General features: G+C 41.1%; 1 protein-coding gene across 19 annotated transcripts in view; it reads left to right on the forward strand.

Moving 5' to 3' along the window:
• The window catches only part of ADGRL2 (adhesion G protein-coupled receptor L2), a 252,946-nt gene that overhangs the window by 188,848 nt on the left and 51,125 nt on the right, over positions 1-12,973 (forward strand). For 16 of the 19 annotated variants that reach the window (XM_061633470.1, XM_061633468.1, XM_061633465.1 and 13 more), the window contains 4 exons: positions 7,291-7,587; positions 8,035-8,138; positions 11,167-11,352; positions 12,036-12,074. In XM_061633470.1, coding sequence (XP_061489454.1) covers positions 7,291-7,587; positions 8,035-8,138; positions 11,167-11,352; positions 12,036-12,074 — 626 coding nt within the window. The remainder of the gene's footprint in view (positions 1-7,290; positions 7,588-8,034; positions 8,139-11,166; positions 11,353-12,035; positions 12,075-12,973) is intronic. The other 3 variants (XM_061633477.1, XM_061633479.1, XM_061633484.1) reach the window with 1 other exon arrangement.

Here is a 12,973-nt window from a genome sequence, read left to right on the forward strand (position 1 = left end):
TTTTCCCAATTTTTACCTCAATTTTAAAAAAACAAATTGGGGGGGGGGAGAAAGAAAAAACACAGTTTTTTTTTCCTTCTTCAGTTTTTCCTGTTTTTTTTCCTGGGCCTTCACATCTTTAGGCCCAACCCCACTTACCTGGAAGTATAAAGAACTTTCTTCTGAGTGGACAGAGTTAGGTTTGTGCTATTGGTGTGGATCCAATCCATAGTTTAAATTAGTTGCATTTTGATAGCTGTGCGTGGCATAGTTTTCACTGGATGATTGTTGACAACAATGCATTGATTTTATTTATCATAATTTGTCACCTGTTAGACGGGAAAGTGATGTTTGCATCCAGACAGTATATGATATGAATATGAATTTGTAGCTATTAATAGAAAAACCAAAACTCCCAAAACAAAATTCTAAGTATGTTTATGCAAACCTGCACACACACACACGACACTCCACTGGTTGCACCCTAGCATGTAAGCTGACAAAATTGACACCAGACTCCACCTTACTTTACTCTCAAAAACAGGCATATCCGTTGCATTAGAAAGGTATGATTATAGTTACTAAAATGTAAGTTATGTATACACCTTGATTTGTAAGACAACAGCAACAACAAAAATGTTATTAAGTGGCCTTCTAAGACCCCAAGCACTTTTTAAGTGACCCGGGGGGGCGGGGGAGTTTGAGAACCATTCTGGAATATACATAAAATATATGAAACTAATGAGATCCACATACAACACATGCAATCATAAATCCATGTGGACATTTTAGATTCTATGCTGGCATCCATTTTCCTAAAGAAAAAGCCCACGCTGAAAGATTTGTGTTCCAGTTTTCTGTGAAATATGTTCCCCTCAAAAAGTATATGGAGATGATGGGATGATTAAAGAGCTCTGACCGTTGCAGGAGTGCAAGAAGATTTATGTTAGGCTTTATTTTGTCAGACTCTTGTCCCCACTCTCAAAGAACTGGAAACTCCATCTCTTTTAAAAGAAAGAAACATTCTTTTCAAGTCCTTTGAAAGACAGTCTGGTGCCTCTCTCCTTGTTTGCATTTGTGGTTAAATTCAGTCTACATTCAAGAATATATGTTTTTGATAAGTTCTAGCCTAAGGACAGAAGAGGTTTAAATCCTCCCCCCCTTTTTTGAAAAAGCATAAGCCTTTAGGAAATAAATGTCAAAGGAAAAAATTTAAACCTGAAAAGTGTCAGATCCAGTTGTTTCCAGAAGGTCTGACATATAAAGGAGTGAATGCTTGTCACAGTTTGTAAATTCCTCCAGGCAGGGACCTGTCTCTTCTTTGTTTGTAAAAGTAGCAGGCACACCTGTGGAGATGATAGAATAAAAAACCCTAAGTAATGAATTGTGTTGCTCCACTAACCAACATTGCTTTGAATTTTGCTGTAGCCAGCGGCACTCTAATACCCCAATGAGCAAGCAGGCTTGCCAACTCTTTATTTTTGGATGGGAGATTACCCTACCACTTTTGAATTTTAAATGTATCTTTTGATGATTGGCTGTTTTTGTTTTCTTTGTAGTTTTCCTGGAACCTGTTATTTACAATTAAGACATGCTTTCAAGAGCTGAGATGGATCCAGGGCCGGCTCCAGGCATGTGGGGGCCCTTGGGCATCAGCTTGCCCTGGGCCCCCAGTGGGTGTGCGTGCGCATATGTGCGTGCCCCCCCATCTCCCCCCTGGCCCCCCTTACCTGTCTGGGCATTAGCATTGCCCTTAATGAAGGTCTGTTTTAGCATTGCCTTTAATGAAGATGGCGGCCGTGGCTTCCTTAAGGGGAATGAAGCCTCCGCCGCCATCTTTGTTGATGGCACACGTGCGCGCTACTCGCACACATCTCTGCCATCAACTAAGATGGCGGCAGCGGCTTCAGTACCTTAGGGAAGCTGCGGCCGCCATCTTCATTAAGAGCAATGCTAAAAAGCCGGCTGACAGGTAAGTGGGGGCGTGGATCGCGTGGGGGGGGCGGAGGGCGTCTCAGGGGCTCCTGTAGCTCCGGGGCCCTCAGGCCAGTGCCCAACCTGGCTGCCCTTTAGAACCGGCTCTGGATGGATCAAATCAAGGATCCATCTCTGCAGAGCTTAGTTTCCCCTGGGAAAATCCAGGGTGCAGCCTCCCAATCCTGCTAAATTTAAATAAAATTATTATTCAGGGAGTCTCAGAAGCTCCTGGGTGCTTTTTCAGGTTTCCCCTATATATCTGTGTATGAGCATAAAGCATACCTGTATAACCAGCATGCTGAAAACTGTGTGTCATCTATATAAGGCAGCAGCAGTCTATCATGTTTACCTAGATTCCCATGTCTGCCTAGAACTGCCTCCATGTCCACCTCAATATCTTCAAGTCAGTTCCAATTGGGGCAGTAATTAAAAGTGCTGATATTCATCTCAACTTTGTCACTATGGTTTTTGGAGTTCAGTCTAGGGACCTGTTCAGAACACAGTTTTGTGTGTGTTCTATGGGATGATTTTTAGTTGATGTAGTCTGAGAACATAAAGTGTTTGGAGTGCAGGCCATACACGTTTGCTGGATTCTTGCCAGTTCTAGCTTATAACATCTAACACGAGTGACTTGACCAAATGAGTCCAGAAGGTAATAAATGACTTCTTGTGAGAGGGAGCAGGAGAAGTTTATGAGGCCATTCCAAGAGACATCCTGGACTCTCAGGATTTGAACAACTGTCAGGGGGTAATAAATGTCCTCCTCTTGGGCAAGATGTTCAAGTGGGTAGCTGCCACACAACTCCAGGCTACTTTGGATAAAACTGATTGTCTGGATCCATTCTATCTGTTTTTGTGATTGATTTTGGCACATAAACTGCACTGGTTTCCCTGATGGATGGCATCTGCTGATAGAAAGGTAGGTGTAGGATGGCACTGCTAATCCTGGATCTTTCAGCAGCTTTCTATATTATTGCTCATAGTAATCTTCTGGTTAGATTGTTTGAGTTTGAAATCTGGGATACAGTGTTTAGGTGGTTCTTTTCCTACTTGGAGGGCCAATTCCAGAAGATTACAGAATCTAATCTGATTCAGAGGTTACATTGCTCACCCCTTTGGCATTTATGCTACAGAATCCTACAAGGTTTCATTTTATCTCTCATGTTTTTTAACATTTACACAAAATTGCTGAATGAGCTTTTAGAGGTCAGTGTAATAATAAAGCTGATTACACATATCCCTATCTCACTTCTATATCTGATTCAGGAAGTTCCTAGTTCAGCCTTTCCCAACCAGTGTGCCTCCAGATGTTGTTGGACCACAACTCCCATCTTCCTGACCATTGGTAATGCTGGCTGAGGCTGATGAGAGTTGTGGTCCGACAACATCTGGAGGCACACTGGTTGGGAAAGGGTGTCCTAGTTTGTGCTTGGGATCAGTAATGGAGGGCTCAGTCCTGACAAGATGTCTTTTTCAGGAAGGTGGTGTTCAACCTGTCTGGATTGAACTATGTTCTCCTGAAAAGATCAGCCTTGTATTGGGTGCAGGTGGGAAGAGATGTTCATATATCCAGCCCTGTCACTTAATGCTCAAATAGTATCAGCTAAGGCTGGTGCACCAACTGTGATCCATTCCCTAACAAAGATAGTCTAACTACTATTGTGACCAATGTTCTGCTACATTCCATGCTTGAGTATTGCAATTATTGTATTTGGGACTTCAGGAAAATGCAGTTACTATAAAATACATCTTCTAGGATACTGATTTGTACTGGTCTGTGGGAATATATTCTCCCATTATTTGGAGAGATCCACTTCTGCCAGATTTCTGGTCCCAATTGAAAGTGAGCACTTATAAAACCTATACAACTTGGGACTTAGATAACTGTTAGAATCAACCTGGCTGTGCAGTATGATAATTTTCAATAACCCTTGATCTTTTCACCATCCAAAGTAAAGTGGCTGGACAGCAGAGAAAGAACCTTCTCTGTGGTGGTCCTTTTGTGGAACCTTGACTCAGTGGAAGAGCACATGATTAGCATGTAATAAAAGGTCAGAGTCTCAGTCACTGACATCTCCAGGTTCCCTGGCTGGGAAAGGCTCCTGTCTGAAATCCTGCAGGCTCTCTGCTAAAGAATGCAGAGAGAACTACATTGAACAATACTCCGACTTTTGTAGATCAGCTTCTTAGTGTGATATTCTTTGGGGGTTTTAACATCTGATGGATTTCAGACAAACAAAAACACCTGCTTTCATCCTGCTGTTTTATTGATTGTTGGTGTTTTCTGATATTTACTGCATTTTTATTGTTTTGCTCTTTTCTTTCTGTAGACTACCCTGTAAATTATATACCGAAGGGTGGTATATAAATGTATAAAATAAAATAAATATGATGCAATGGGTTAATATACCAGTTCTTCTGGAACAGTGAACCAGGGTCACTCTTGCCACAGAAATATTAGTAATATAATTGTGTGGGTTCATAAACATGGCCACTTGGCACAGGTTAGTCTTCTTAAACTTTTGGAGAATTCATGTGGGTTGTGGGGTGTTTATGTGGTAAAATGACATGTTTTCCCAGGAATTCACTTGATGATTCTAGACCTCATTAAAAATTGTACATAGAAATACTAGGTGTGATAGTTATTTCAGGATGAATAGTCCTGAGTAAAATAGTGTGATCTTCTTCTTGCCTTAGGTTATTTACTCTTGGGAATAATATGTCTAGAAAGGGGGGTTGTTGTTGTTTTAACCTGGAAACATTTGTATATACAGATTTACTTTATCCAACTGAATCTTGGTGACAGAATATTTCTGTTATATCTGCTCAAGTTATAATAAACTTAATACTGATGGTTTTGTTGCATCCAAGGGATGCCCAGTTTTTGTAGTTGTGTTCTTTGCTGTCCATTAATCACAATAATTCACAAACAGAATATATTTGCTGTTTAAAGAGGTGGGGTTTTCAGATAAAGAATGAAGTAAAATGTATATTATCCTTGTAACTTTAATTAAATCCATCCACTTAAAAAAAATAGTACTAAAGGAATTCAACCATACTGAAGCAAAAATTTATAGGCAGTGCAAAAGAGAGTCTAAACCATTTTAAACCATGAAACATGCCTGCATGAACTGTCTTGTTTTTCTTTAATATACATTTAAGAATGTGGTCTGAACGAATGTAAATAGTGAGCCAGGTGCATTGGCTTTACTTTTGGCAAGAGCAAGAGATTCAAGACTTCCCATTTGATAATGGATGGGAGTGCATCTTAGCCAGGAGACAGAACCTAAAATCTCCCTCTTTTGAATTCTCAGATGGTAGCAGGAAAGAATATGATGTACATAGATGCAGAATAGCTTAAATGCCTATCAAAGGGAAATATCTCTGCACTTGAACAGTTTATAATTTTACTTAATGCTAATGCATAATATTGTCAGCTTGGTAGAATTATCAGTTACAGAACTCAAACTAGAAGTTACTTGTTCAAACAAAGTTGTGTTGACCTAGATGATTTAGGGTGCAATCCAACTCGTATTTATGCTGGGCTGAGAGGAGTTGAAGGTGCCAGATCCCTGGCTGAGCTAGCAGAGTCCTGGCTGCGCCGTCAGAAGCCTCTCGCTCTGGCTCAGCTGCAGTGGAGCCGGGACCCTGCTAGCTCTGCCAGGGGTCTACCAAGGAAGCCCAGCCCAATGGAAAGGTGGCAATCAGTATAAGGTCCAAAAAAAGGGGGGACTTACGTGACATCCAGCTCCCATTCAGAGCGCTCTTGCGGATCCCAGTCCAGGCCAAAGTTACCCTGAAAAGATTGGTCTAAAAAAATAATTATAATGGAAGTCAGTGGGGAGCACTTCATCACCAGCAGGGGTATTCGTGAGAGCCATTCTTTTTCTTTTCCATACAAACACAAAGCTCCCGGCTGAGCCGGCATTGCACTAACCTGGTGGCTCCTGAATGGCAAATGGATGATGCGAAGCTTCCCACCAGTTCCTCCTCTGGCACCCTTTCCGCTGGCTTCCCATGAGTTGGATTGCTCAGCCCTCTGTCTGTGTACTTGCCATTGGCTTGAATTAGTTCTTTCTTCATAGCTGCTTTATCAAAAAAGTAAAACAGGAATGTTTAAAGGCTGAGATGTTGAAACACTAAAACAACACATGCATGCAAGGCTTTTTTCTGTTTGGATCTAATCAGGCATGCTGGAAATCTCTCAAGCAAGAATGACTGCCGGGTGAGAAGATGTTACAGTAATGATCTTCCTGCAAGTTGCAGAATAGATGACATGAATTTAGGGCTTTCTTTGTTTTAAAGGCCTGGTTATTTACAACCTACTTTTTGGTTTTGGGATGTATCTATTTATTGCTTGTTTGTTTTGCTTTTTAAATATAGAACTTGGTTTTATAGACAGATTAGCTCTGCCATATTTTCTTTGTTAAAAGTATTTATGCATGTTTTACCATGCACAGATAATTTAGTACTGATGCCTCCAGGCCTTTAGAAGTGTAGCTATTGATTTGTTTTGGGTAGAAGCTTTTTTTTTTTTAATAAAGAATGTGCTATCAGCAGTGTATTGAGGTTACAGTCCTGTGCACACTTACCCATGGATAATCTCTATTGAACTCAGTGGGACTTACTTCTGAGTATAATTGTGTAGGATCATGCTGAACATTGGACAGATGAAAAATCCTTGACTGGATCCAGATTTACCACTCCAGCCATGAAAGGGTTCCTTATAATTGCCAAAGGAAACAAGATTCAGGAAAGGGTTCCTGCTGGAAGAAGACAATAGGTTCATCTAGCCCAGCACCCTATTGTCATAGTGGCTAACTAGATACCTATGGGAAACCCACAAGCAGGACTTGACTGCAACAGCAGTCTCCCCACTTATCATTCCCAGCAACTGGTATTCAGAGGTATACTTTCTCTGACAGTGGAGGTAGAACATAGCCATCATGATTCCTTCCCACTAACTGCCCATGCTGTTCCAAGGGGTCCCCAGTCCTCTATTTTTTTGGGAAGAAAGGCATTGGGGACTGCGGGAGAAAGGGGTAATTGGCAAAAAAAATTCTCATAACCATGTTAATTTATTCTAAAATGTGTATTCCAGTAAGCTGCCGGAAATGGCTCTTTTTGGTAGTTATATCTAGGTGGTGTTATTATTTATTGCTACTACTGATTGCTGTTGTTCATGTATATCATTTTATCATCTGGAGATTTTATAGGAAAACCTGGAGATTCTCTAGGGAACAAGAGGAAAGCATATTTGCTGATGTAAATGTTTTCACAACCACCATCTTCCCATTTGTACTTCCCCATATAACATTCCTTTTTTCTTCACAGTGCCTACTACAGCCGAGACAATAACTCCTTCCACAGAGCTGTACAAGACAACTGTATCGACTACAAGCACCATACCACAAAAAGTTCCAATTAGCACAACATTAGCTGGAGGAACAAAAGAAGGAAGCAGAGGCCCTAAACCACCACCAGCAGTTTCGACAACCAAAATTCCTCCTGTTACAAGCTTTTTCCCTTTGCCAGAGAGGTTCTGTGAGCCTGGGGTGGCCAGAGGGATTACATGGCCTCAGACTCCCAGAGGAAACATGGTAGAACGCCCCTGTCCCAAAGGAACTCGTGGTAAGTCAAATAAACATTTCTGTATCTATCTCAAACTCTCTTTCCTTGCTGATTAATCACAAGCTGTCTTTCATATGATCTTGGTTTGTGTGCAGGAAGTAGCACCTTCAGGTTTTAAGCTGTAGAGGGCATTGGAGCCTAGGTACAGAATTACATTGCAAGCCCTTCTCAGAGATTCCAGATCATGGTCTTTACAACGGACAAGACTTCAGCTAAATGTGGTTTCTGCTGCATTTCTCATTGTGAGCTCCACTTCGGAAGTTTCCAGAAAAAGCAAGAGTCTTTAGTCTCATGTTTGTTCAGTATAAACTTTGATATTTTGACCTGGCTTTATTAGCGCTGCTTTTAATAAGTATCATTGTCTTCTATCTCATCACCTCATTTAAAACAAATGCATATACAACCTAAACACTTTTACTTCAATTTTATGTTTTTCATCATTTATAGGAACAGCTTCATACCTCTGCATGGTTTCCACTGGAACATGGAACCCTAAGGGCCCTGATCTTAGCAACTGTACTTCACACTGGGTTAATCAGCTGGCTCAGAAGGTGGGTTGGAAGAATATTTTAATGTGATACCACACCCATGATTACCATCATTTCTGGACACAGTCAGAGATGCTAATGGCAGACTCTGCACAATACTGAATGAAGTGCCCCATGTAAACCCCTACCTTTGGGGGTCTGAGGACTGGGCTTTGTTAGGGATGTCATGAGCATTTGAAGAGACTGGCCATGAGGAGGATTGGGGCAAAAACACCTGTGGTTGTAGCTTGCAAATTTTCCTGTGCCTCATGGCAAGTAATTTTATCTTCAGCCAGATGAGAGAGAAAATAGAGGATGTGGCAGCTGTGGAGCTTCCCCAGCCTTCAGTGGAGCATCTTTTCCTTCTGAGGACTACTGTCCCAACATCCTTGGTAGGAAGTGGTGCTGCACTTGGTGGTCCCACCAAGGAAAAGGCCATTGCCTCTCCTTTTCTCTTGGCCTAGCTGAAGCTTAGGGATTTTTCGGCAGAGGCCACAGAGGAGGAGGCAGTAGTAGAGTAGCCACCCATAGAACACCTTTGAAGGCTTTGTGTATGTTGGCTTGGAATACATGCAAAGTCTTACCACCTTTGGGGCTCAACACAGAGGTATTCATACAGCCTTAGGCTTAATCTGCTTCAAGCCAAATTTGGAGCTAGATTACTTTGCAAGTGCCTGAGGAATTTTCTCCAAAATAACCATGTTTCCCTTAATTTTATCAAGTAGCCTCAATCTTCCCAACTATTAGCAATGGTTCCTGGCCTTCTTAGCACTTGAGAAACAAAGCAAAACAGGTGGTTTACCGACCCCCTGTTGGGCCAGTATCTGTGGCTTGGTGGTTTCAGCTTGGTTGATTATGCTGAGCAAGACTTCTCTTTCACCCCCGCCCCTAGTAAGCTTTTGATTAAATGTAAATCTTTTACCAACTCTGCGATAGTCAGTCTTTATTTGATAGACAAGTAACCGATAGTATTTGATAATATTTGACTTAGTGGGAAAGCTGCACTAACATCCTACTGTTGTAATACATTACTAGTGCCACAGGCAAATGCGCCTTTGCAGATATCTAGTGTTAAGTTATTTATACTAACATCGGCATGTACCTAACAGGTAGGATTGAAATAAATTCATTTTGGTGATTCACAAGACCATTTCCAATCAGTCATTCACTGGCAGAACACATGGCGTGCTTGTAGAAGGTTCAATTCCTTGCAGCTCCACTTAAAATTCTCAGGTTGCAGAATTAGCTGTGGCTCCAAGACCGAATTCCAGCTGGTTCCAGTCCTGCACAGGACTGGAGTAAAGCCCACCGCATTTTTGTTCAGTGAAGATATTTTAGGAGGACTCAACATAATCTTTAAAACAAAGCACATAGAACTTTTAAAAGAAACAACAATGAGGTGGTCTGAGGGCTGCCTCTTTACCTTCTCTTGCTTGCTTTTGAACATTAATTGCAGCCACCTACAAGTGATTAGCTAACGTGCAACTGCTGCCACACGTGTTGAAAACAAAGCAAGTTCCCCTGTGAGTGATGGGTCTTGATGATGTATGCTTACTGTCAGGAGAAATTGTACATGTTTTACATACATTTTTACATGTAGTTGCTCCTGTCAATTACCAATCACGCAGGGTGTGTGTGTTTTGTTTTCCATGCACAGGATGGAACCCTGCATGCTAGCTAGCCACTGGTAGGCAGCTGTAATTCCCTTTTTAAAACAACTGAGGGAAGACAAGCCACATTCACACTATACATTTATTCTACTATTTTTCCACTTTAAACAGTCATGTCTTCCCCCAAAGAATCTTGGGAAGTATAGTTTGTGAAGGTTGCTGAGAGTTGTTAGGAGACTCCTGTTCTCACAGAGCCTTTGAGACCTGTGCGTGGGACCCTGCTTGTTGTCTGGATGATGAGTGCTGCTTGTTACCTGGTGGCCTGGAACAGGGCCTTTTCTGAAAGTTAGGGTGTCCCACTTGTGGAACTCTGCCCCCAGAGGTGTGTGAAGCATCTTTAGTGTTTTGCTTTTGATTTCAACTTAAAAGACACATTTGTTCTCCCAAGCTTTTGGGGCCTCTTGAAGTTAGATGCTAGATTACTATATTTTATCTGGTGCTGCACTGTAACTATAAACTGTAGCTTGAGTTTGCTGAGTGTGTAATTTTAATACTATAGTGAGATCATGGATATTAATGAAAGGCAGTCTGTAAGTAAAATGTCAATTTTTAACATATTGTATTACTATCAGGAAATCCCCATGAAAGCTCATAGGCATAAGACAGGGGCAGATTGGACAATTTCTGTCCCTAGCCATCAGCTCATGTATATCAATCAATTTCTTAAGTAGAGGAGTTGTACTGACATCACTCCTTGTTCTGCGTGCTATGTTGACAACAGCCTCTGTAGTCAGTGGGATAAGGAACAAATAGATATCTTGCAAAGGAGGTCAGGAATTCTCCCTACCCCCATCCCCACCAGAATCTGTGTTTAGGATGGACTACCCCATGCTGAACCCAGCTCCTGGAGGTTGTGGGTGGAAGAAAGCTTCACAAACATACTGCCTCCTTTCCCACAGCTTTCTCAAAAGGAATATAAAAGGCAACCCTTAAAATGCCTGCTGAGAGTGGTTGGTTTGCCCCTGCCAATGCATAGTTCTCAATGTAGCACTTTCCCTCTCCACCATAGGGTGAATGGCAGGTATTCACATCTAGTGAAGAAAACAATAATGTTTGGGAAGCTCATACTTCAGCCCTGCAGATGCTGTAGATTAAGAATCAAGCCTCCTGCTATCTACATAGCCCTATTCTGCTCTGAGTTTCTTGGTCACACTGAGGTGTGATGGAATGTTGTGAGAGTAGGATGGTATATTTGGAATTGACATAGATAGATACAGCACCATCAGTGTATATGGTACTTTACTAAGTCTTATTTCTGGGTGGGTGGGTTATTTTTTTTAAAAAATATAACAACTAAAAAAGCCATCCTTCTTATAACTAAAGTGTTCCAGGAATCAGTGGCAGCAGAGGCAACATTAAAATAATTTAAATTGTCATTTCAGATCAGAAGTGGAGAAAATGCTGCCAGCCTTGCCAATGAACTGGCTAAACATACCAAAGGACCAATCTTTGCTGGTGATGTGAGTTCATCAGTCAGATTGATGGAACAGTTGGTGGATATTCTTGATGCTCAGCTACAAGATCTGAAGCCTAATGAGAAGGACTCTGCTGGACGGAGTTATAACAAGGTAAATAATGACCTGACTAGTTTTCTCTAGTATGTGTTAGAACACCTTCACCTCGTTGTTTTGTTTGTTTTCTCTTGCAGAATGTCTGCTTGTGTTTTGCATCTGTTGCTGAAGTAGGGTGCATTTAAGGATTTGAGGGAAAAGAGATAAATTCATAAAGACATGTGGATTTCGATGCTGTATCACAGTCCCACCAGGCTAGTTCACAGGAGCTGAATGTGACCATTCCCATGTGGGCAGTAAAAATCAAACAGATAATGTTAATTATATTTTAGCAGCAGTTTAAAAATAAAACAGAACATTTTTTCAGGCAACAATAAGAATCAGACCTGTTACGCCTTTTGGCCCTTTATAATTCACAACATGGAAAAATATTGGGGTGGGAAAGAAGAAATTTTTTTTTGCTGTGATTATCTTGAACTTAATCCCTTATTAATGTGATCTGAGACACACCAAGCAATGAATTAACCCTAATTCATTGGAATGGCCTTGTCCTTCATTAGCCTCCTTAAAAACTGCAGATTCATCTAGAAGTGATAATTGAACACACTGAAAATTATTTTTATCCACAGATTTTATTTCTCAGGTTAGCATATAAGGATTTGAACAATAATTAAATAGTATTCCTATTACACTTCTTTGTGTCTAACCTCTGATGTGTGTTTTTTCTCTTACTTAACAAGCTCCAAAAGCGAGAGAAGACATGCAGGTCTTACCTTAAGGTATCTCTCCTGTGCTGTCATCTTGCTTTGTCACTGCTTCAGTAACCTGCTGCTACGCTTTATCCTCTTGCTGCATGATCCTGTGTATTTTAGTCTTTGATAAATGTGTATTGTGCCCTCCCCCAACAGCTATACAAAAAACATTGGCTGCACAGGTATAATGCTTCCAGAATAAGACAATTAATAGAATATAATCAATACTTCCTTCTTCCTTCTGTCTGCAAAAAGAAGAAAGAACAGTCATGGGCATTAACTGAAGTGGAGATAGGATAGTGTTGCTTCCCTATGTTATACTGCTTGTGGAAGAAAAACAAAACAGGCAATAAACACAAATTGTTTGCCATGGGAACATAGAAAGTTGCCTTATACAGGCCATTGGTCCATTTAGCTCAGTGTTGTCTGCCTTGAGTGGCAGCAGCTCTCCAGGGTTTGAGATGGGACATTCCCAGGCCTAACTGGAGATGCCAGGGATTGAACCTTTGGCCTTCTGCATGCAAAGCAGATGCTTTACCACTAAGCTATAGCCCTTCCCCTTGAACCTAGGTTTCAAGTTTGTAGTTTTCTATATCAAAGATTGTAGCCATACCTAGTGGAATCCACTAATCACTGCTGCCTCGTGACCTCCATTTGCTTGAGTGGAGTTTGCATGGTAAGAGTGTCTGATGGATTACATCCCATGCTTGTGCATGACAAAACCCCTAAAACACATACACATTGTGAAACAACCCTGCATTTTTCTTTTGTATTTTATTTTTGTGCACTCTTAAATTTGGCAAGTGATATTTTTTGTTTGTGACAAGGGGAAGAAATTCACAAAAGCCAGCTTTAGTAACTTGAACTCCAGATAAAATGCAGACTTTCCAGTAACTGCCTTATATTCTGCAAGAAGTATATCCTGT

The sequence above is a fragment of the Rhineura floridana genome, chromosome 6 (assembly GCF_030035675.1).
Source record: "Rhineura floridana isolate rRhiFlo1 chromosome 6, rRhiFlo1.hap2, whole genome shotgun sequence".
NCBI classification, from domain to species: domain Eukaryota; kingdom Metazoa; phylum Chordata; class Lepidosauria; order Squamata; family Rhineuridae; genus Rhineura; species Rhineura floridana.